Source organism: Spermophilus citellus (assembly GCF_964194105.1).
Source record: "Spermophilus citellus genome assembly, chromosome: 18".
In the NCBI taxonomy this organism is placed as follows: Eukaryota; Metazoa; Chordata; class Mammalia; order Rodentia; family Sciuridae; genus Spermophilus; species Spermophilus citellus.
In genome coordinates this window covers 35,194,035-35,220,952 of record NC_138200.1, presented here as the reverse complement: position 1 = coordinate 35,220,952, position 26,918 = coordinate 35,194,035, and the positions used below count along the sequence as shown (strand labels likewise).

The 26,918-nt window shown below is 35.2% G+C and overlaps 1 protein-coding gene across 1 annotated transcript in view; it reads right to left on the bottom strand.

The window, feature by feature from the left end:
- LONP2 (lon peptidase 2, peroxisomal) overlaps positions 1-26,918 on the bottom strand; it is a 120,205-nt gene that overhangs the window by 39,997 nt on the left and 53,290 nt on the right. Inside the window, exons 8-11 of the mRNA XM_081273096.1 lie at positions 23,527-23,668; positions 7,718-7,868; positions 5,209-5,335; positions 399-532 (exon numbers count right to left, since the gene is read on the bottom strand). Coding sequence (XP_081129222.1) covers positions 399-532; positions 5,209-5,335; positions 7,718-7,868; positions 23,527-23,668 — 554 coding nt within the window. The remainder of the gene's footprint in view (positions 1-398; positions 533-5,208; positions 5,336-7,717; positions 7,869-23,526; positions 23,669-26,918) is intronic.

Below are 26,918 nucleotides of genomic sequence, written 5' to 3'. Positions count from 1 at the left end.
AAATGTTGTAGTAAGTTTTTCTTTTCTTTTTTTTGTAATAACTTTTTATGCTATACATTATTCAAAGACTTAACAACTGTCTGGGTGGGTAAAAAAAATTAGGGAACACCAGACCCCATACATAAAGTGTATCTTCATTATAAATCTGAAGAAGTTACAATCTCCTTACAGCATTAATATTGAATATTACTCCATCTATACTCTGAACTATTTGTAAAAGAGAACTCTCTTGATAAATTATACCAAACTTTAAGTTATTACTTATTCACTGAGTGCATTTGCCACTGGAGTCACACGTGCCACTGTTCCCAATGACAACACCATCTTCCACATCCAATTTAATTGTGCCACTCGCTCCTAGCTGCCAGGTCTGAGAGCACCATAACAAGGCCACTAACCTTCTCCCTCAGTTATATCTGAACGGTCCAACTTGGCTTCCTTATGTTGTCCTTCTGCAACCTTCACGGCAACGGCTCGGCAAATGGCCCCAAACTTTCTATCCAGAGAACGAACTCCTGCTTCCCTGGTGTACCTGTGAACAAAGAAAAATACTTCATTTTGCCTAAATACCACCTTAAAAACAGACAGAAATACAACTAACCTTTCTATTAAAGGAACAGTATACATTTAAAAGTTTTTTTACTCTGCCTTGACTAATGAACTTACTCACACCAAAAATGTCTCATGTAAGTATTGTTACTTCTTAAATATTCAGATGTGTTTTCAGCCACAAATATTTCCTTTATATAGATTATCCTGAATTTTTACCCAATACCTAAAAACAAATCCTTGGTCCTTCAATTTATTTATTATTTATTTAATATACATATTATAGATGGAGGTGGGCACAATAACTTTATTTTTAAAATTTTTTAATTCTAATTTATTATATATGACAGTAGAATGCATTACAATTCATATTACACATATAGAGCACAATTTTTCATATCTCTAGTTGTATATAAAGTATATTCACACCATTTGTGTCTTCATACTTATACTTAGGATAATGATGTCTGACTCATTCCACTGTCTTTCCTATCCCTATGATCCTTCCCTTACCTTTGCCCTATCTAAAGTTCCTCCATTCTTCCCATGCTCTCTAAACCCCATCACCATTATGAGTCAGCATCCTCATATCAAAGAAAACATTCGGCATTTGGTTTTTTGGGATTGGCTAACTTCACTTAGCATTATTCTCCAACTCCATCCATTTACCTGCAAATGCCATGATTTTATTCTCTTTTAATGCTGAGTAATATTCCATTGTGTATACATACCAGTTTCTCTATTTATTCATCTACTAAAGGTCATCTGGGCTGGTTCCATGATTTAGTTATTTGTGAATTGTGCTGCTATAAACATTGATGTGTCTGTGTCCCTGTAGTACGCTGTTTTTTTTTTTTAATAGTTGTAGATGGAGAGAATGCCTTTATTTTATTTGTTAATTTTTATGTAGTGCTGAGGATCAAACCCAGTGCCTCACACATGTTAGGTTAGCACTTAACCACTGAGTCACAACCCCAGTCCTGGTCCTTCAATTTATATTGACAAAGTAAATTTGTCAGCATATAAAATACCATTTATTTTGTGATATGTTTAAGAGTTTTCTAAAGCAAAATTTGTCAATTTAATAAAATTCTAAATTAATTTTACTTGAAATACTACAAAAAGAATCAGAAATCGAGCCAACTGCAGTGGTGCATGCCTGTAATCCCAGTGATTTGAGGGCTGAGGCAAGAGGATTGGCCATTCAAAGCCGGCCTTAGCAATTTAGGGAGGCCCTTAACAACTTAGCAAGACTCTGTCTCAAAATAAAAATATAAAAAGTGTTGAGAAAATAAAATAAAATAAAAAGTGGTAGGGATGTTGCTCAGTGGTTAAATGCCCCCCTGGTATCAAAAAAAAAAAAAAAAAAGACAAAAATCAGAAACTGCACTGAATGTAGGACAGAAGTCAACTTTTTACTAGGAACTTTGCTAATCACCTAGGGACTCTGTGTGTTTTTATTGTGATTTTGTAAAATACTCTACATGTAGTTAAGCAGAGCTACCTACATATTACAGTAAATTCCACAACCCATTCCATAAACCATTTTTGGTGTAATCAACTTTGGTGGGATAGGAATGGACAATATCAGGCAGAAAATTTGTTTTATCTGAAAAACTGGATTTGATTTAGGTAGTTAGACATTCTAGGGAAGGAGGTTTTAAAAGTTGTGAGAAAAGACAGACTAAAGCATTTGGTAAAATAAAGTAAAACTCATTTCAGTAAAAAAAGATAAAAGGACATAAAAATAGAGTTGACATTCTATAACTGAATATAATTTCCTTTTTTTACCCTGACACTGGGATTGAACTCAGGGTCTCACACATGCTAGGTAATTGTTCTACCATTGTACCACATCCCAGCCCCAGAATATAATTTAAATAAGGAAGAAACAGGACGGTATCCTGAAAATAAATAAATCAACATATAAAGAAAAACCAAAACCCCAAAGTAGCTTCCTAGACAACTACATGATCAGCTTAGGTTTAATGGGACAAAAGATGAAAGCAGAGGGTCTGAATAAGCTTACAAAGGAATGGAATGAAAATACAAAAATGAGACCGTGAGGTTCAGAAGGAATTGGAGGTAGCCAAAAATAATCAGGATATGCAACAACAAAAATACCTCTTTATGTGTTTAGAACAATAATGGGCTAGAAACCAATTCACAGATTATATCATTAACAACTGACCAAAAAAGTAGACATACAAACTCCTATTTGATATCTTTGAATTGTAAAAGGAGGAATAACCAGGGTCAAATAAGAATTGGCTGTTTGGGGTGGAGGATGTTGCTCAGTGGCAGAGTACTTGCCCAGCATGTGTGAGATCCTGGGTTTGATCCCTAGCAAACCCCCACTCCCCAAAAAAAGAATTGGTTGATGTTTCTCATGATGACTTGAACATAGGATGTTATATATGCTGATTTTCAGAAGACATAAAAAACTAACAATGAAATATACATAACTACAAATTTCAATGTTTTGGCTTTAAGAAACTAAACTCTATAAACGCAGAATGGGGTATGCCAAGCTTAGCAAAAATTAACTGAAAAGGCAAAATAATATCTCAAAAGAGCTAAGAATCTAGAGAATTATATTCAGAATAAGAAAAATATGATCTTCTTCCACTATGAACTGTTCAGGCTATATTTGAAATAATGCGTTATACTCTGAGTATTTCATTATAAAAGGTACACTGATACATACTGGACTCATTCAGAAGACTAATCAGAAAGATAAAAAGCCTTGGAACCAGGTCAAGAGGAATGGTAAAGATAACAGGAATGTTTAGCTTGAAGAAGAGACTATTTATGGGGTATATATATCTGATATCTGATAGTATTTCTTTTTATTTTGGAAGGAATGCAGAAAGGAGGAATTATACTTAAATTCTAGATGCTCCTATAAAGCAGAAATAGAAAATTATAGGGAATGAATATAAAAAATATCTTTATGGCAAAGTTCTCACCATCCTGGGACTGGAAGTATTCAAACAGGCTGGTTACACTGGGAGGAAGTAAGACTGGAATGATTATGACACACTCCAAAAATGAGAAACTTGAACACAGATACTCTATGCTGTAAGTCTAGTAGCTTACTACATATCTGAAACTTGCCTGGAGTACCATATACTTGTAAGGTTTTAAATATAAACATAGATAGATACAAACTAATAAAACTGCTCAGAGAGATTTACTAATGTCCATAGCTTTTATGATTTGATGTTTTACAGTAATAATAATGATGAAATAAATAATAAATGAAACAGTTCTCCAGGAGACAATGGGAAATACAAATAATGTTTATTCTTCAGAATCATCATTATTCAGATTTAGATAAGATATATCTCTATCACTTGGACTTTATATAGAAAAAAGCTATCAAAAGGGTTAAGTGTCTTGTTGAAAGTCACAGAAGATATCATAGGTATTATCTGGTACAATAATATGTCTGGAAGATTTTGGCAAATCACCTAATTTATTTCTCCTGGAATTATTTACACAGTATAGCACAAAGGAAGTTTAGAAAAACAATGCCCAGGGAGGGTGATGAGGGGAATAACAGAAGTACATTGGATTAGACAAAAGGGAATGAAGGGAAGGGAGTGGGGAGGGGAATTACAAAGAGAGTAGAATTAACTGGACATAATTTTCCTATCCTTGTATTTGAATACATGACCAGGGTAACTCTGTATCATGTGCAACCACAAAAATAGGATACTAATTAGAATGAGTTATACTCCACATATATATATATATATAATATGCCAAAATACATTATACTGGCATGCATATCTAAAAAGAATAAATAAAATTAAATTAAAAAAAGAAAAAGAACGCTCAGGTTAGATTTAGTCTTACTATTTTATATTTAAATTTAAACAGACCCATAAGAAAGTTGGCATAAATAAAAATAAAGTTTGATAAGCCAAACTTTTAAGATATAGAGAGATGTTTTATATCTTTTGAAAAACAGCATTTACTAGAAAAGGGTGCATGAGTGTTTGGCAGCCTATACAACTTGCTGGATGATGCAATGGATCTGTAACACTGAGCCAGGAAAACTGTAAGAGGCTATGGTAGATAAATATTTTCAACAGGGTATGTTTTCCACTCAAACACACAGTCTATAAATACACAGTCTACAATACTCAAATAATTTATGCTGTGCTTGCCAGAGGCTTAAGCACTTGTAGCAAACTTGGGGAAGCACCTTCTTTATTGTTTCAGTGTTAATTCTGAAGATCAAAACTCTGAGATTTTTAAAAACCTCTCAAAGAGAAGAAAAGGAAATCAGAATAACCTAAAACAGATGTCTGAAAATTGCAACTCACCTCTTAAGCAAATTAAGCAACTTTCAAGATTCAAGGCATAACAAGTGTCTCTTTATTTTCATGTGTTTGGTTCTTGATCTATCAAATTAATCCCTTAAATTTCTACTGTGGCAAACTAGAAATTCTAGTTCAATGAAGGTACTTATCAATGAAGATATTCTAAGTTGAATCTCTATGAAATTCTAGTTCATACAGAGTCTTATTTAAATCAATAGCTATGGCAGTGTTTGCTAGAAATTTGTTGGAGAAAGAGAAATGTATACTATGGGAAGATACTAAAAAAATCTGCTCAAACATTAATGAAGCCTTAGGATGGGTGACTAACCTGGTGATGATGGCAAGAGTAGTAACCTGAGGGATCTGAATCTGTTGAGGAGTCAGCCCATGTTGTTCCAGTTGCTTTGGGATTAAGTGCCTGTGGGCAATCTCTATCTTTTCCTCCTGTGTATACCCTGGAAAAGAATGAACCCTCTTCTGTAATTATTCACATAGCTCCCATAATGCCACGATTTTTTAGTGAATCAAATGCTAATACCACAGATCTTGTACTTGGAATGAATTTAAGTATTACTTTAATTAATACTATAATCAGAACAAGAAAATTTTTCAAACAAATCTGCTAGGAGCCACAAGCAAATAATATGATGCATGGCACTTTCGGTTGTAAGGTGACACCAGCTAGCCATTGAGATGATATGATTATGTTAAGATTTACATTCATATGGAAATTGGACTCCTGCTGTTCACCTTGGCCTGCTACGGGACTCATGTTACGGGACTCCTGGAGAGTTCCCATTGGTTGGGGAAGGATAGTAGGAGGGAATTCCGGGGGAGGTCCGCCCCCCCCCTTCCGGTAGACGCACGCGTGGGTGGACCGGGTTTGGCTTGCCGGTGGGTACGGAGTATTGGCGGCTTTTTCAAAAATAAAGTTTTGTTCCTGCTTGAGTGGCTCGTGATTCTGTGCCCAGCCAAGACATTGGCACAAATCTCAAAAATTAGAGACAGTTATCTCCTCATTCTCAAATGCTCTGAAATATTACATAGGAAAATAATGCATCCTTTTCCTTTAGCATAATTTGATACATTCTTGAAAAATTTACACATTCACAATTTCAACTAGATAAACAGTGGGTTCTAAGGGAATGACTCCAAAGGAGTTTTTTTATTAGAACTCTAACTATAAATTTGAGCAACAAAACAAAAACTAACAGGTTCCTATAAAAGTTTTTTACCCCAACAACATGCTGGAAAAATATGTAAATATAAAATAAGAGACTTTATGTTCTTAGTTAAAAGCTTCATTTGTTTTAATTTCTGTCAGAAAAAAATTCCACCCAAACTAATGCATCCTTTCTGTTTAACAAAACAAAATTTTAAATAAGACCTGAAAAAGCAACTTTTGAATACAAAGAGGAGTTAAAACGACCAAAAAAGCTAAAAAACAGGATGACCAAATCTGCCAGAGGAAGAAGGTGGCATCACCTGTTCCCCCACAGCAGATGCCCTGATTGTTCTACTCTACATCAATGCAGTTACGAATTTCCTGTCTTAATTTGAGGTTTCCAGGCAATTGAGTTGCAGTATTTATTTATTCTAGTCTTATAAATACACACAACCAACTTTTATTCCATCATATTTTAAAACTACTTACAGGAATCAGCAGGGCTTTCAGATAATTAAGAAATCTTATCACTCACCAAATAGTAAAAATATATTTCAGATTACTATGAAAAATACATGAAGATTACATTTAGATTCTACTCTATTTTCATTTTACAGTACTCTCTGATTTTTTATATCCTCCTGGGCAAAATAATTCTAAGCAATTAAAATTAGATAAAAAGGCTAGAATTTGCCAGGTGCAGTGGCACACACCTATAATCCCCGCAGCGCTGGAGGCTGAGGCAGGAGAGTTCAAGTTCAAAGCTAGCCTCTTTGAACTCAAGATCTCCTGCCTCAGCAACTGGGAGGTGATAAGCAACTCAGTGAGATCCTGTCTCTAAATAAAATTAAATAAAATACAAAACAGGGCTTGCAACCTTCAGTGGTCTAGTGCCCCTGAGTTCAATCCTTAGTAACCACCCCCCGCAAAAAAGCTAGAATTTAAGAATTAGAAACTACAGAATTTTATCTTTGCACACTCCAGTGAAGAAGACATGGTTTATATGCTGGGTGTGGTGGTGCAAGTCTATAATCCCAGAAACCTAAGAGGCTGAGGCAGGAGGATCACAAGTTCAAGTTCCAGGACAACCTGGGCATTTTAGCAAGACCCAGTTTCAAAATAAAATGTCAAAAGAGGGGCTGGGGATGTGTCCATGATGAAAAGCCACTGGATTTATTTACAAATAAATAAATAGTAACTACCTGACAGATTCTACTAAAGAGAAAGGTAAAAGCACCATGCACTTTAAGATACAAACAAGGTTAAATCTGAACATGTCAAAATTTATTCTTGATGTCTTACAGAACATACACGTATTCTTACATGTTATGGTATAAACAAACAAAAAGTTTTACTGCCCTACATTTTTTAAAAATATTTATTTTTTTTTAGTTATTGATGAGCCTTTATTTATTTACATGTGATGCCAAGAATGGAACCCAGTGCTTCACACATGCCAGGCAAATGCTTTACCGCTAAGCCACAATCTAGCCCCCCAGATTTTAACTCTATATAAAAAGCTGGTTTATATACCTCATCCAGAACCTTTGAAGATTATACACTGGCACATTAATTTCAATACTCAAAATTCCACAGCATGACTAATTTTAAAGGGTATGCTCAGAAAAGCAAGAAATGTCAAAAATAATGATTTTATTTGTGAATTAAGTACCTGGAACCTGAATGATCTCCATTCGATCCAATAAAGCAGGTGGTATAGTAGCAGTGGTGTTGGCAGTAGCTATAAAAAGAACTTGGGAAAGGTCAAAGGCCACATTTAGATAATGATCTGTGAAGTTATGGTTTTGTTCAGGATCCAATACCTAGGAGAGAACAATAAACATTTAGACAAATTCATAAGGTCCAATAGAAAGTTGTACAAACTGAAACACATATGATATATCTGCAAGGTTGACATTTCTGCTCAATATAGTTAGTCTGGTAAACAGAGGTATAATACTAAAACTTGAGCATCAGTCTTTGCATTTCCCATACTTTTAATACTTTTTAAATAATGTAACATGTTCAGTGTCAAGCACAAAGAAGCAAAAATTACACTCTGTTCTTAAATCTATTTATTAATAACTCATCATGTGGCCATTACAAGTAGTCAGTCAATCCTGAAGAACCAGTTTAGCAGCATACACTATCCAAACTGCTATAGGAATACAAAGTAATACAGAGTATTTTGAAATTCTTAGTTAACAGATAAAATAATTGTAAGTATCTCTCTCTGCAAACATTATCAGAAAGTCTGGTATCAATTCTTTAACTGAAAGGGGAATTCCAAATAAGATTAAACTAATGAAAATTACCATGTTGCTATATTCTAATTTAGCACAGCAAAAAATTAACTTAAAAATGCCTTAAAGCACAATCTTTCTGTTTATAGTAAAATCAACAAATCTTTACAAATTTTAAATTAACAATTAGATTCTTAAGACAATCAACTGTATATTAAAGAGGCTGTATCTTCTTTAGGTTACTGCTAACATGCTTCAAGTTATAGACACAGACTTTTACCAGGCCTACATAAGAACCTTAAATAATAAGTACCTTCCACATGTTCTAAATCTTAAACACACTACCACTTTTACTTATGCCAGAATTACTCTAAATAAGTTTAATATACATACTCAAAAGGGAAATAATCCAATTTAAATATTTACTATAATTTTACTATAAAAGCAGCCTTTCCCTGATTCCCTTTTAAAAAATATACAGTTACCCTTAATTCTAAGCTCTTTGCTTATAATCTTAAATTCTATTAAACATTCATTATTAAAAAGTTTTTCTTATTACTGGAAATTCATGTTTATCTACATAACATATCCCAGAAAACTAATTTTACAAAACTAAATCATGTTTGATGTTAAAGAAAGAGGAATTTCCAAGACATCAAAGAAAACTCTTATGTTCAGTGAAGAATTAAAAGTAATCTTACTATCTGTCAGTTCAGGTGAAGTAATTTTTTTCCCTTAAATTTTGAAGCACAAAGAAGCAAAAATTACACTCTGTTCTTTTTTTTTTTTTTTTTTAAGAGAGAGTGAGAGAGAGGGGGACAGAGAGAGAGAGAGAATTTTAATATTTATTTATTTTTTCTTAGTTCTCGGCAGACACAACATCTTTGTTTGTATGTGGTGCTGAGGATCGAACCCGGGCCGCACGCACGCCAGGCGAGCGCGCTACCGCTTGAGCCACATCCCCAGCCCACACTCTGTTCTTAAATATATTTAAATCTACTGTTTTTTTAAAGTAGAAAAATCACTAAAGCAATGTTTCTGAAATATGCATAAAATCTTTTAAAGTGCATTATAGTTATATTTAAGTTATGAGGAGATAAAATTAGTGATGTCCAATTTGTCTACCTTCATTTTTTTTTTGTTCAGGTAAACACAAGAAATGCAGACTTTAAACAGTATCAGAAATACTGATCGATATTCTACCACTAAAGAAGAATTTCTAGCAAACATTATTCATATGAAGACCCAAGGCAATTTGATGAGTCCATCAAGGGACAAAAATTTTTCTAAGAACATTGAAGCCATCAGTCAGGTGCAGTGGTGCACACCTGTAATCCCAGTGATTCAGGAGGATGAAGCAGGAGGATCGCAAGTGCAAGGTCAGCCTCAGCAACTTAGCAAGACCTTTTCTCAAAACACACACACACACACACACACACACAAAAAAAAAAAAAAAAAAGGGATGGGAATTTAGCTCATTGATACACCACCTCTGAGTTCAATTTCCAGGACTGGAAAAACAAACAAACAAACAAAAAACCTCAAAGTCAATAAATCTCTGCTTCTTACTCCACATTCAGAACCAGTGTTTCCATTGCCCAGTTCACCCACATACATGGTCTGGTTTCCAAACTGATCAGACCTATTTTTTTCTCTCTTCTCCCCCAATTAAAAGGCCTTCTCTTTCAATCCTAGAGTTATAATTCTCACCTAATAAAGTATGTCTGGAATGGAAGGATCTTTGATATGACACCATATTCCTAGAAACATGGAGTCCAGCTGGGGGTGGGGGTGAGCTATGAGAGGGGGTCTACCAAGAACTGTCCTTCAATGATAATTTTACTAAGGGAAGAACAACTGATGTTTGTAGGCAATCCAGGAATATCCTCTGATTATTAAAGATGACTGTAATGACTTTAGATATGGTAATATGGTTATGTTTTGTAACAATCTATGCCTTTTAGAGTTAGAAACTGAAATATTTGTAACATATGATGTCTGAAACTGACTTCAATATCTTCAAAATTTAGAATGCACAGAAAATATGTAATGTATATAAATGAAGCACAACGAAATGAACACCTGTGAATCCACTCTCAATTGAGATCACATTTGTATTTATCTGTTTAGAACAGTAGAAAATGACCCACCCTAAGGGCAAGTAGAAACTATTCGTATGAATACTCATCCACATTTATCTAAAAATACCAGAAAGAAATTATCTTTTAAAATAATATATAAATAAAAGCTATGGCCTCCCTTGGTATACACATCATACATGTGAGATAAGTAAGAAAAGGATAGAAATTCTGTTACGTGAAAGGCTGATTGTGGTGCCCATGCACATCAGCTTTCACTGTAACTCACAGACTGGTCCATATGTGCCTGATCAAGTGTTCTTATACATGAAAATGGAAAAATCAAGTGGTTTAAAAATATTACTGCAAAAATAACATTAAAGATAATATATGTAAACATATGAACAATAAGAGAAAAATTATAAAAGAGTTGACACTTTAATTTCCAAAATAAGTGTTGATGAAGAGATTCCAAAATGGCGGCGGGCGCGGAGAGATCAAGTCTCTGACCTCTTCAGCTGTGCGGGCATAGGGAGTCGTAAACAATCTAAATTCTGCTTGCTCAGGATCACTAGGCAATGCTGAGCTGACGTGGATCTGAGGCGAACAGTCTGGGCCTCTCAGAACACACACTGAGCCCGGATCGGCTGAATTCAAGCTCCCGTCACCTGCTTCCCACAGACAAACAGCTGTGACTCAGCACTAATCCATCCGGCTGAAACAACTGGTCGGCCTTCTGATCCTACGGAGGTAAATGCCAACCGAGCCTTCATAGGTAGTGGCCACAGGTTTGAAACGGGGCTTGGGAGAGACAGTAAGGACCCACCCGTTGCATTGGTCACCTGGCAAAGGGAAACGAACTGTCGCCATTTGCAAGAGATACCACCATGGCAGAGAACTGACATCACCAGACTGCGGCGGAGGAGATAACTTCATTGAAACCTGCGGCTACAGGTGTGTAATTCCCTAGCCTTCCCTCTCCACACATCGGGGAAACCTTAAGGGCCCCTCCTAGCTCTCTCGTGAGCGCGATAGCCAGACCGAGGGAATCAGATGTGGCGCGGGACCCGGAGCGTGGAGCTCCCGGCTACCGCTCCCACCAGTGCTGACAACTGAGGTCTCTTGCACCAGCTACCGCGGGCGTGGCTACCGGAGGGCAAGTAAAATTCGCTGAGGATTCTCAGCCCCAAGCTCTACAAACTTAGGGTCTGAGGGAATGGCAAACAGGGAGAGTGTGCCCAGTCGTTCACGAAAACAGGGCTCCTGGGAGCAGCAGACCTGGCGTGTAGCCAGTATTGTGGTGAGCGGCACCTGTGAGAGGGGCCTGGCTAGAGGAAAAGTGGGGAAGTGACTAGACACAAGAGGAGGCCCTAGGCACTCAGGATTGGAGACTCGCCCAGTCTGGGAGGAGGAGCTGCTGCACAGTGATTGGTTCCCGCGTATTGAGAGGAGAAACTTGGCCTGGTGGGCACAATGCCACCTACTGGAAGAGAAGTTAATCAAACTCTAAGACTGCATTTATTAGTTTTTTTTTCTCTTTTTTTTTTTTGATTTGGGTTTTTTCTTTCATTTTCATTTTTCTTTCTTGTTGTTTTTTAAATTTTTTTTTCAATTTTTTCTTCTAATTTTAATTTTAATTTTTTTATTATTTTTTTTAATTTTTTTCTTTTTTATTTCCTATTTTTTTCTTTTTTCTTTTCATTTCTTTTCAATTTTCTTATTCCCCCTTCCTAGAATTCTACTTGCTTACTCTCATTCCCTTTAGTGACTTCTTCCCTTCCCTTCTAATACCTTTCCTCCCAAGCGTCAAATAAATTTATAGGAGTAAACAGTAACTCAGCAGTCAAACAGAACAAGAAGTAACATGAGCAGCTTCAAAAAGCAAGGAAGAAAAGGAGTACAAACAATGCAGGACAGCCTAAATATTCAGAAGGACCTAGAGTCATCAGAAAAATGGTCATATAAAGAACTCAAGGAACACCTTAGACAGATGGAATGGACCTTAAAGAGGATACGAGACAGCAAATTCAAGCAGCGAAAGAACACATTGAGAATGAATTACATAAACAGATAAAGGAAGAAGTTAAGCATCTTTATCAGGAGATAGAGATTATAAAAAATAATCAAACAATAATTCTAGAAATGAAGGAAACGATCAACCAAATTAAAAACTCAATTGAGAGTATCACTAACAGAGTGGAGCAAGTAGAAGCCAGAACGTCAGATAATGAAGACAAAATATATCATCTTGAAAAGAGTCTAGCCAACTCAGAAAGGCTGGTAAAAAATCACGAGAAAAACATCCAAGAGTTATGGGATAACATAAAAAAACCAAACTTACGAGTCATCGGGATAGAAGAAGGCACAGAGATTCAAACCAGGGAATGAGTAACGTGCTGAATGAAATAATTACAGAAAACTTTCCAGAAATAAAAAAGGAAACAGATACACAAATTGAAGATGCATACAGGACACCGAGCACACAAAATCACAGTAGAGGGCTGAGGTTGTGGCTCAGTGGCAGAGTGATTGCCTAGCATGTGTAAGGCCCTGGGTTCAATCCTCAGCACCACATAAAAATAAACAAAGGTATTGTGTCCAATACCTTTAATTAATTAGTGGCTGGGGTTGTGGCTCAGTAGAACAGCATCTGCCTAGCAAAATCACAGTAGACCAACACCAAGACACATTGTTATGAAGATATCCAATATACAGAACAAAGAGAAAATATTAAAAGCTACAAGAGAAAGGAGGCAGATCACATTCAGGGGTAAACCAATAAGGTTAACAATGAATTTTTCATCACAGACGCTGAAAGCAAGAAGGTCATGGAACAATGTATTTCAAACACTGAAAGACAATGGATGCCAACCAAGAATTCTGTATCCAGCAAAATTAAGCTTCAGGTATGACAACGAAATAAAAATCTTTCATGATAAACAAAAGTTAAAAGAATTTGCAGCCAGAAAACCAGCATTGTAAAGCATTTTGAGCAAAACACTACACGAGGAAGAAATGAAAAACAATAACCAAAACCATCAGTGGGAAGTGCCTCGGTAAAGACAGAGGGCAAGGGGAAAGATAATCATGGAGAAATAAACTAAATTTTTAAAAAAAGGTAAATAATCAAATATGGCTGGAAGTACAAACCATATATCAATAGTAACTCTGAATGTTAATGGCTTAAACTCTCCAATAAAGCGACACAGGCTAGTATCATGGATTAAAAAAACAAATCCAACAATATGCTGCCTCCAGGAGACACATCTGATTGGAAAAGACATACACAGGCTGAAGGTGAAAGGATGGGAAAAAATATACCATGCACACGGTCCTTGTAAGCAAGCAGGGGTGGCCATCCTCATATTGAATAAAATCGACCTCAAGACTAAGTTAATCAAAAGGGATAAGGAAGGACATTATATACTGTTAAAAGGAACCATTCACCAACAAGACATAACAATTATCAATATTTATGCACCAAATAATGGTGCTGCGATATTCATAAAACAAATTCTCCTCAAGTTCAAGAATCAAATAGACCACAACACAATAATTATGGGTGACTTCAACACACCTCTCTCACCATTGGACAGATCCTCCAAACAAAAGTTGAATAAAGAAACTATAGAACTCAATACCACAATCAATAACCTAGACTTAACTGACATATATAGAATACATCAACCATCATCAAATGGATATACTTTTTTCTCAGCAGCACATGGATCCTTCTCAAAAACAGACCATATATTATGCCATGGGCAACCCTCAGTAAATATAAAGGGGTGGAGATAATACCATGCATTTTATCTGATCATAATGGAATGAAACTGGAAATCAATGATAAAAGAAGGAAGGAAAAATCCTACATCACATGGAAAATGAACAATATGTTACTGAATGATCAATGGGTTACAGAAGACATAAAGGAGGAAATAAAAAAATATCTTAGAGATAAATGAAAATACAGACACAACATATCGGAATCTATGGGACACAATGAAAGCAGTTCTAAGAGGAAAATTCATTGCTTGGAGTTCATTCCTTAAAAAAAGAAAAAACCAACAAATAAATGAGCTCACACTTCATCTCAAAGCCCTAGAAAAGGAAGAGCAAAACAACAGCAAATGTAGCAGAAGGCAAGAAATAATTAAAATCAGAGCAGAAATCAATGAAATTGAAACAAAAGAAACTATTGAAAAAATTAACAAAACTAAAAGTTGGTTCTTCGAAAAAATAAATAAGATCGACAGACCTTTAGCCATGCTAACGAAGAGAAGAAGAGAGAGAACTCAAATTACTAACATACGGGATGAAAAAGGCAATATCACAACAAATGCTACAGAAATACAGAAGACAATTAGAAATTATTTTGAAAACCTATATTCCAATAAAATAGAAGATAGTGAAGACCTTGATAAATTTCTGAAGTCATATGATTTGCCCAGACTGAGTCCGGAGGATACACACAATTTGAACAGACCAATATCAATGGATGAAATTGAAGAAGCAATCAAAAGACTACCAACCAGGAAAAGCCCAGGACCAGATGGGTATACAACGGAGTTTTACAAAACCTTTAAAGAAGAATTAATACCAATACTTTTCAAGTTATTTCAGGAAATAGAAAAAGAGGGAGCTCTTCCAAATTCATTCTATGAGGCCAACATCACCCTGACTCCGAAACCAGACAAAGACACCTCAAAGAAAGAAAACTACAGACCAATATCTCTGATGAACCTAGATGCAAAAATCCTCAATAAAATTCTGGCGAATCGAATACAAAAACACATCAAAAAAATTGTGCACCATGATCAAGTGGGATTCATCCCTGGGATGCAAGGATGGTTCAATATACGGAAATCAATAAATGTTATTCACCACATCAATAGACTTAAAGATAAGAACCATATGATCATCTCGATAGACGCAGAGAAAGCATTCGACAAAGTACAGCATCCCTTTATGTTCAAAACATTAGAAAAACTAGGGATAACAGGAACTTACCTTGACATTGTAAAAACTATCTATGCTAAGCCTCAGGCTAGCATCATTCTGAATGGAGAAAAGTTGAAGGCATTCCCTCTAAAATCTGGAACAAGACAGGGATGCCCTCTCTCACCACTTCTGTTCAACATAGTTCTCGAAACACTGGCCAGAGCAATTAGACAGACGAAAGAAATTAAAGGCATAATAATAGGAAAAGAAGAACTTAAATTATCACTATTTGCAGACGACATGATTCTATACCTAGCAGACCCAAAAAGGGTCTACAAAGAAACTACTAGAACTAATAAATGAATTCAGCAAAGTGGCAGGATATAAAATCAACACACATAAATCAAAGGCATTCCTGTATATCAGCGATAAAACTTCTGAAACGGAAATGAGGAAAAACACTCCATTCACAATATCCTCAAAAAAAAAAATACTTGGGAATCAACCTAACAAAAGAGGTGAAAGATTTATACAATGAAAACTACAGAACCCTAAAGACAGAAGTAGAAGAAGATCTTAGAAGATGGAAAAATATACCCTGCTCATGGATAGGCAGAACTAACATTATCAAAATGGCGATATTACCAAAAGTTCTCTATAGGTTTAATGCAATGCCAATCAAAATGCCAATGGCATTTCTTGTAGAAATAGATAAAGCAATCATGAAATTTATATGGAAAAATAAAAGACCCAGAATAGCAAAAGCAATTCTAAGCAGGAAGCGTAAATCAGGCGGTATAGCGATACCAGATTTCAAACTATATTACAGAGCAATAGTGACAAAAACAGCATGGTACTGGTACCAAAACAGGCGGGTGGACCAATGGTATAGAATAGAGGACACAGAGACTAATCCACAAAGTTACAACTATCTTATATTTGATAAAGGGGCTAAAAGCATGCAATGGAGGAAGGATAGCATCTTCAACAAATGGTGTTGGGAAAACTGGAAATCCATATGCAACAAAATGAAACTGAATCCCTTTCTCTCGCCATGCACAAAAGTTAACTCAAAATGGATCAAGGAGCTTGATGTCAAATCAGAGACTCTGCGTCTGATAGAAGAAAAAGTTGGCTCCGATCTACATACTGTGGGGTCGGGCTCCAAATTCCTTAATAGGACACCCATAGCACAAGAGTTAATAACAAGAATCAACAAATGGGACTTACTTAAACTAAAAAGTTTTTTCTCAGCAAGAGAAACAATAAGAGAGGTAAATAGGGAGCCTACATCATGGGAACAAATTTTTACTCCTCACACTTCAGATAGAGCCCTAATATCCAGAGTATACAAAGAACTCAAAAAATTAGACAATAAGATAACAAATAACCCAATCAACAATGGGCCAAGGACCTGAACAGACACTTCTCAGAGGAAGACATACAATCAATCAACAAGTACATGAAAAAATGCTCACCATCTCTAGCAGTCAGAGAAATGCAAATCAAAACCACCCTAAGATACCATCTCACTCCAGTAAGATTGGCAGCCACTATGAAGTCAAACAACAACAAGTGCTGGCGAGGATGTGGAGAAAAGGGTACACTTGCACATTGCTGGTGGGACTGCAAATTGGTGCGGCCAATTTGGAAAGCAGTATGGAGATTCCTGGGAAAGCTGGGAATGGAACCACCATTTGACCCTGCTATTGCCCTTCTCGGACTATTCCCTGAAGACCTTAAAAGAGCATGCTACAGGGATACTGCCACATTGATGTTCATAGCAGCACAATTCACAATAGCAAGACTGTGGAACCAACCCAGATGCCCTTCAAAAGATGAATGGATAAAAAAATGTGGCATTTATACACCATGGAATATTACACAGCACTAAAAAATGACAAAATCATGGAATTTGCAGGGAAATGGATGGCACTAGAGCAGATTATGCTTAGTGAAGCTAGCCAATCCCTAAAAAACAAATACCAAATGTCTTCTTTGATATAATGAGAGCAACTATGAACAGAGTAGGGAGGAAGAGCAGGAAGAAAAGATTAACTTTAAACAGAGACATGAGATGGGAGGGAAAAAGAGAGAAAAGGGAAATTGCATGGAAATGAAGGGAGACCCTCATTGCTATACAAAATTACATACAAGAGGTTGTGAGGGTAATGGGAAAATAAACAAGGAGAGAAATGAATTATAGTAGATGGGGTAGAGAGAGAAGATGTGAGGGAAGAGGAGGGGGGATACTAGGGGATACGAAAGGTAGCAGAATACAACAATTACTAATAAGGCATTATGTAAAATTGTGGATGTGTAACCGACGTGATTCTGGAATCTGCATTTGGGGTAAAATTGGGAGTTCATAACCTACTTCAATCTAATGTATGAAATATGATATGTCAAGAGCTTTGTAATGTTGTGAACAACCAATAAAAAAAAATAAGTGTTGATAACCACATTAGTGTGTATGGAGAGCTATATAGTACACCTCCTTCGTTATGGATTGAATAGTGCACCCTGACCCCCAATGTAACTATCTGAGAAACTTTAAGGAGATAATTAAGGTGTAATGAGTTTAAGAGTGAAGCCCTAATTCAATGCAACTGCTATCCTTATAAGACAAGAGGCTGGGGATATAGCTCAGTTGGTAGAGTGCTCGCCTCACATGCACAAGGCCCTGGGTTCAATCCCCAGAATCATCCCCAAAAACAAAGAAAATGACTTGTCCCCCGCTGAAAGAAAAAAAAAAATGTAAAAAAAATGTATGCCATGAACCTTTGAAATAAATGGATGAACTCCTTATCTGCTAAAGACCCACCAGTACATTTACATGTGACACAAAAGCCCGTGAGGTACATAGGAAAAAATCTGCAGATGGACACATCTACAGATGGAGCTGGTGGCAAGAAATATATGGGTCAGCTCTATAACAGTGGAGTGGCCTGCATGATTTGATACATTGCAGCCAAATTTTTGCCAGCTCTTAATCCAATCCTTAACTTCACTTCCTACTACTTGCACTCTACCATGAATCCTTTATTCCTGAATGTGTCCTATCTGGTACCTTTCTGAGATAGACTGAAAATTCTGATAATATGTAGAGTTAGGAATGCTGTGTAACACAGTAAAGTGATTTAAACTCTATCATTAAGACTTTTGTCATTTAAGTTGTACGTCTTCCTAATTTCAAATGTCTGTATAAAATAAAAACAATTCATTTTATGGAAAGATGAAATGGAGCTGACCATTGATAGGGGCTCCCATATTTCTTTTTCACAAATAATTCATTTCCTGACTATATTATGTAATAAATTGAATACTGAATAGTGTTAACCTTTTTTTCCCAAATGACAGAAAAAAATAAGTTAGTTGATTATCTTATCAATTTTAGGTTTTTCTTAAAATTTTCTTGTACTGCTTATCAATAAAAATTGGAAGAGTGGTTTACTGATATTAATGCAAATCCTGGACATATTTAACTGGCATAAGTTTTACAAGGATACATGTGCCTGATCTTTTATTTTCTGGGCTCATAGTCACATTCAATCACTGTTTCCCCCTAATCTGATAAGGTAGAAAGAAAAGGAAGGAAATAAAAAGAATAATTTTTATATTTTTCTTGTAATATCATTATTTAAGATATTTTTACTAGAATTTTTAGAATTCATATGTCAATATAGAAGCTCCTTGACTTACAATGGGTTATTTCCTGATAAGCCTATCATAAGTTGCAAATATTTTAAGTGGAAAATGCATTTCATATACCTAACCCACCAAACATCATAGCTTAGCAACACAGTACACTGTAGAGTGTCAGTCGTTTACTCTTAGGATCAGGTAGTTAACTGGGAGCGAGTCCTACTGCTGCTCCTCAACATCTCCAGAGAGTATCATACCATATATTGCTAACCTGAGAAAATAACAAAATTCAAAGTATGGTTTCTACTGAATCTCATCACTTTTGTATCATAATAAATTTGAAAAATTATAAGTCAACCCACTATAAGTTGAAGACCATCTATATAAATTAAGTGAAATGAAAATTTAAGATAATATGTTGGGCTTCAAGTTTTTCATCTATAAAAAGATGAGTTGGATTAGAAGACTCCCAAGTCCCTCTTCAATGACATTCTTTGACTATAGCTGAATAGCTTAAACTGGAAGATCATACAGGGGTTTTATTTAATTAGTAAATACACTACTTGATTTAATTTCTAACTGCATCTAATTCTAATTAAAATTAGAAGTTTTTACTTTAGTTTTAAAGAAAAAAGTTTAGTACGTCTGACCATTGACTTCTCCATTTGGGGGAAATATATATTATTTAGAACTGTAAGTATCACCATCTATACAGAAAATTGGTAAAGTATTCGTGCATTTTACTTGCTCACTCACACAAAAATATTTCATAAATGCAGTTTTATTTAATAACTAAATGTGAACATGTATCAATTATAAACATGATAAAATCTGGTAAGAAAATAATTCTGTAATTTCAAGTCTATTACTTAAAAGGAATTTCCAACTTCTAAATGCTATTCAATAACAGACTTGTTTGAACTCTACTGTTTACCATTATTTGTTTATTAAATAGTTACACCTATTTTTATCTATTAAATTTTCAAAAGATGATATCTATATTTTGAATATCCTTTTGGACAACACTTAGCTGGAAATACATTCTATTTTACATAAACAACAATTCCATGGAAGCTCAAGGAAATGGACATGTCTTTATCAATAAACATGAAGACAATAAGAATCTATAGGCACGGTTGGGGCTGTGGCTCAGTGGTAGCGCGCTTGCCTGGCATGTGTGAGGTGCTGGGTTCGATTCTCAGCACCACATATAAATAAATAAAATAAAGGTCTATCAACAACTAAAACAATATTTTTAAAAAAAGAATCTATAGGCAAAACAAGTCGATTCTTTAATTTATTCAAAGTAACTACTCTAGGTTAATAATGTAAAACAATTTTTAAAACATTTTAAAAATTTTTAAATATTTAAAAGTAATATCTAGATGTTATTTTTGTTGTTGTTGTTTGTACCAGGGATTGAACTCAGGGGTGCTTAACCACTGAACTACATCCCCAGCCCTTTTTATTTTTTATTTTTGAGACAGAGTCTCACTAATTTGCTTAGGGTCTCACTAAGCTGCTGGGACTGGCTTTGAACTTGTGATTCTCCTACCTCAGCTTCCAGAGCCAGTAGGATTATAGGTACCACTACGCCCAGCCTAGATGTCTTTATTGTAAAAAGTTTTCTATGTGGAAAGCTTAAATCTACCCTCTTGGATCTTCCAAACTCTTAGTAGCGTTCTACTTTAAATCAACTGCCAAAACAGTGAGTATCAAGATGGATATTAGACAAAAAATTGTTTATCAATGATAAAACCTACAAACATTATACTTGGTGACAATTTAAAATATACTGCACAACAACCAAACAGATTGGGAACTTAATCATTTCCCTTTACTTACAAAACTCTCTTTGAGGGACTTCTTTAGACTTCCAAATGCAATTTGTTGAGAAACTTCAGTATCAGTGATTTAGTGTTAAATTTGTTTTGAAAAGATATTTATAAATGTTTAATGGGAGGATCTGTCAGATTATCTGACAAATGTACCAATATCAATTAAACTAAAAGCCCAAAGGTATTACCTAAGAAAGCATTAAAATCTGAAATAATGTTCATTATTTTATTGTTCATAATACTGCGGAGAAAACCAGTTACTGAACCAGAAGATAATTATTGTATGATTAAAAATGAACAAAAACAAACAAAATCAGCCCTAATGTCCAAATTAGGAGCTTTTAAGTAGGATAATTGTATTTTTTATTGTCCAGACAGAACCCACTTCTAAGACTAAAATGGAGTGCAATTAATAATTAGGCATTATCCAAGACTGTTCCAGGCAAACTAAAATGTATGATCTCCTTGCTTCTAATACACATGCCTGAGGCCATCCTGTTCTAAGATTAGAAAAGCAGAGAAGAAACAGGAAGCCTAAGGGAACTAAAAGCAAGGAAATGAACAGTAAAAAATAAAAACTTTCAAAGTAAGTTTTCTCAATTATACAAATCAATGTGAATTAATAACATTTTACTTAAACAAGGGTAAAAGTAGTAGGAGTAAAGGCACTAAGATAAAGAAGACTGGCTGAAGTGATTTACCAAGCAATCAGGTCTCACATCCCTTCCCCCACCCCAGCAAAATAGAGGTTTATTTTCTTAAGGACATAAAAAAAAACAGTGGCTCTCTGCACAGGGGACAAGGGGCACAACTGAGAAGAGCAGGCACTTTTGTGAGAACAAGGCCTCAGGCAAAGGAGCTCAAGCACAAGTGGAACACTAGGATACTACCTCATCCCCAATCTTTCTCCCCCAACTAGGTTTCCAGAGGGCTAGCCAATTTAAACAGCTAAGAAGAAAGACATAAAGTTACTGACATGAGGTTCCTCAACCAAACAGCCCAAAGAGAAAAGCAATTGTGAAATTCAAAGTCAATAAGCCCTATTCCTGTATTCACAGTTTCCAGTCAGATTTTTTATTGCTCACTTTTAAATATGAATACATAAACAACTAAAGAATTTCCAGAGGGTTAACAAAAGACTCTAACATAGAAGATACAAAACATAAACAGATAAAAGCAGCTTAAAGTAAAGGGAAATTTAAAAAGCAAAAAATCTATCAGTGTCTTTCTCACAGAGGTTAAGGGATATGTTACAACTACTGAATGGAGAGCAGGGTACTATAAAGTAATATGCAGAGAAGTAAAAACAGAAGTTTCTGAAAAACACATAAAGGGTTTTTAAAGATGAAGCTGAGGAAGTCTGCACAGAAAGTAGAGCAAAAACTAAAAGAGAAAAGATAACACAATTAAAGATCTAATATCTAAGTAATAGGAGTTCCAAAACAATGTGAGGGGAAAAAAGTCATCAACTAAAGAATTTGAGAAGATTTTCCAGAAATAAAGATTAAGAATTCAAGGACTCTTTAAAACATCAACAAAAATGGATAAAAATAGACTCATATCAAAGCATCCTAGATTACTGCAAAATTTCAGCACACAGACAAAAGGAAGGTCCTAAAAGTTTTCAAAGAGTAAATAAAGGATCAGAACATGATTCAGTTTTATCAAAAGCAATACCAGTAGCCAGAAAACAATGAAGGCAAAGTAAAATTCTGCAGAGAAATTGTTTCTAACTCAAATTCTAAACTCAAACTACCAATCAAATATGAGAGACACAAAAATATTTTGGAATGAAAAAATCTACAAATATTTACCCACGTAAACTTTATAGGAAGTCATCAACATTAAACAAAACAAAACAAAACAAAACAAAAAAAAAGAGGGAATAAACCAGGAAAGAGACAAGGAATATAGGAGACAGGAAATCAAACATGGCAGGAAGTGGAGAAAGATCCTACAAAGATAGCACCAGATGAAGGAAACAACCCTTTCAGATTGGAAGCTTTACGAAGATAAAATTGATAGAGAACCTAAAATGTTTGAATGTCCTAAAAGAAGAAAAAGACAATTAGAAAAAGTAAACAGAAGAAACAAGTCAAGTAGATCTTCAAAAACATGTACAGAAAAACAAAAAAAGGAACAGGAAAGGAAAAATGATCAATTGTGAAAAGTATTTACATGATAATATAAATGTAAATACTTAATAGTGACAATAAAAAAGATAAACTCTATAATGAAAGATTTGGAGTATAAAATGATACATTAGGGGTAAAAGAGAAGAAAAAAGGCAAAAATCTTCAACTTCTACAGAGGGAGACTACAAATAATGCCAAAAGTTGAAAAATCAAAACATAGCAATATATACAAACTATTTAAAAAAATGGAACTGATCCATAAAATGTTAAAGAAGTGCAGAATAGGAAATGGAGGACCCAGGAAGAAGACTCCTTTGATGCTTTTGGTCATAACCTTATAGAATTACTGATCTCTGTAGAAAATTTTGGTAAGCTAGTTAATATAAAAAAAAAAAGAAAAAAGAAATGAAAAGACTTACCAGAATGAAGAGAAAGAAATATCCAAGACATTTTTATTTAGCTGTCAAATTGCTTTGAATTTTAGGCTATATCAAACCGTTCCCATAACTGATTACACACCAATGTGGATATTACGCAGATAGGATCTACTCTCATTCACGCTCTAAGTGTGATTATAAATAGGGAATTTTCTAAAACTTACCTCAAGCAAAGCTGCTGCAGGGTCACCCTGCAGACTTTTCCCCAGTTTGTCAACCTCATCTAATAGGAACACGGGATTATTAACTCCAACAGTCTTCAAGCCATTGATTATACGACCAGGCATACTGCCAACATAGGTTCGCCTAGAGAAAGAAGGCAGCAAATTTACAACCATGAGATGAGGAGGAAAGAACAATATAACTTAGAAATCAAACTTGACGCCTGTAAAGAAGTAATTCAGCCTCACCACAGCATACCAAAGAGCTCTCTTTTTTTAAATGTATTATGGTTCATCAAAAATTATTAGATTCAATTTTTATTTTCTAAGAGCTCTCTTTTTTTGATGTATTATGGTACATCAAAAATCATTAGATTCAATTCTTACTTTCTACTTAATTCTGGCTACAAGCTGACCATGATATTAGAAGAACTGTATCTTGTTTTTGCATTTAGTAAAAAAGGAAAAACACCACACTTAATCCACACAATTTTGGCTGTTCGTCTGTGATTCCAAAATGTCCAGTGTCCCTGGGAATTTAGTTTTAGTTCCTAAAACTCTTATGGTTTTCCAGAGCACCCTTTTGCTCCAATATAACAACCATTTTACATACTGAAAGAGCTGCCCTAGGACTGGCTAAAACATCTTTGTGAAGGAGACTAAAAATGGGCTCAAAGGGCCACTCAGAAGGTGGATCCCCTCCGCCATAATAAATAATGAACAACAAACAAATTAGAAAAACTCCAAACTTTCAAAGATAATAATTACCTTTGAAAAGTAATAATCTGTTGTTTGTTAGTTGTAGTAAGAGAGTCTGAGATCAACAGTATTTATGTCAAAATTCCATTTTTTTGATTTCTGAACTATATACATCACATGTATTAGGTGGCATAACCAAATTCTGCCAGATATTTTGTTAAGCATTAAAATTTTAGAAGCTGTTTTATCATACTTGAATAAGGACAATCTACATAATTATGACAGATGTAGAGTGTAGTATGAAATAAAAACAAATATATTTACTAAAAGAAAGTGTCCCTAAGGTTACAAAGCTGGTAAAACTTTATTTGAAGCAGCAATTTATTAATTTTTAATTACACCCTTACTGTCTAAGTCAGGTGCAAAGCAAATGCTGTTTCTGAAAAGGCATAAAATGCTGACTGCCTAGAAGAAAATGATCAATGATAAATGGAACAGCAGCAGTTATCTCATGATCCACACAAAGCTGATTCACAGAGCAAGCCTCAATTCTGCCACATGACTGGTATAAAGTAGGACAGAATAAATAGAGTGACCTTTGAAATGACAAGAAAGCCTTAAAAATGTCGTGGGAATGCCTTTCATCCAGAGCAGGTGACTAAGGCACTGGAACTAGACACAATAAACGTTGTCCTGTTCGACCTTTTATAATAAGAAATTAGCATATTCAAGATTTCAGGATGGGGCTGGGGTTGTAAGTCAGTGGTAACACACTTGCCTAGCATGTGCAATGCCCTGGATTCAAGTCCTAGCACCATTAAACAAAAACAAAAACAAACAAAAAATTCAGAACAGGAAACAGGAAAGATAAGATATGAAAATAATAAACTCTTTCAAATTATAACTCTAGAGAACTTACACATTTGCTATTACTCATTTTAAGAGTGGTAAAAAAGAGACATTTTCTTTTAAATCTCAAAGCCTCTGTGAGCCATATTTTGTTGCATTAATTACTTTTCCTTTTGATAGGTAGCCTTACCAGTCTAAACCTAAGGTCATGGAGAGAATATATTTTAAAAACCCTTTTTAGAGAAGTGGAAATCTAGATATTAGAACTATAAACAGGCAATTTCTCCTGAACTTCCCACTGCTTCCCAGATCCTACAGAACAAGGTTCAAACACCTTTGTCTAGAATTTAAGGGCTCTTGGCAATCTAGCTCCTACCAGGTTTTCCCAACTTGCTTCTGTTACTCTCTTGTTTCATTCACAATCAAGACTCTATTATACCCCTCAGGGTTTTCTACCTTTGTTAATATGGTGTTTTCCTCTCTGCTATGATATGGAATGGTCTGAGTATTCAAGAAGTTCCACTTGGTCTCAGGTTGGTGGTATTTAGAAGGTGGTGCCTAGTAGGAAGACATTGGGAGCGGGGTATGTCCTTGAAAAGGGGGTAAGATATCTCTTATGGAACTCTGAGTTAGTTCTTGTAAAAGTTGTTATAACACTCCCTGCTTCCTGTTTGCAACATAATTCCTTGCTCCCACAAGTGTTCTTACCATTGTAATCCACCATGAGGTATAGCAAACAGGAGGAATCCTCAAAAGGGTCTTACGATGTGGTTTGGCCTTTTTAGACTCCAAAACTGAGAGCTAAAAACTCTCTTTTCTTTGTTAGTAGCTTGCCTCAGGTATTTCATTATAGTTACAAAAATCTGACTAAAACACTCTCTTACTCTCCCTGCCTAAATCACAATTCTAAGAAAGCTTTCTGACCACCTCTCACAAAGTGACCTAATAAATACCTATAGCTTTTACTGACCCTACAATTCTTCTGATGCTTACCTACCTAATGACCTAGTTTTTACTCATGAGAATTATAACCTCTTCTAAAGAGGACATCTAGTGGACACTTGATGACAGCAATAGGGTATTATTATCGAGTAGATGCTGGATAGAGAGCTATAACGTTCTCCACGAGATCCATTATGCAATCAACCCAAAGCATCTTTCTACCACCACTGGTAGATAGATTGGTAGGTAGATAAGGTGATAAAAGCATTTGAGTGCTGCCAAGTGTGGTGGCATATGCCTATAATCAATCCCAGAGGTTTGGGAGGTTGAGGCAGGAGGATCGAGAGTTTAAAGCTAGCCTCAGCAACTTAGCAAGGCCCTGTCTTTAAAAACAAAACAAAACAAAACAAAATCGTTTGAATGCTACTTTGGATAAATTACTTGACCAAAGTCTCAGTTTCCTTATCTATAAAATTGAAACAACAGTGCCAATTTCATAGGCTGTATGAGAAAACAAACATAAAACACATAATAAACACTAATGTTAATTATTGTTAATTTCAATGTTAATTCTTATTTTTCCAGCTACTTAAAAGACTAATTTTGGTTTCTTGGAAAAAGTACAAAAGCAGAAATCAGTACATCTGAATCTGAGTCCCATGAAAACTTCTGCTTTATGAAAGTAACTATTACAAATGTATTTTTATAGCACCAAGTGTACTCAATGTCCTTAATGTTCCTCAGTCACAGGTGACATCTCCCAAATACGCACCACTAGCATAGAGGTCAAAGCACAAAGACAGTCATTACCACTGAGTCCATAAGCTATTAAGAATGTCTATACTGTGACTTCATATCAAAGTCAAGAATACCCAAGCTAAGAAATACATGAATGTGCCATCTTT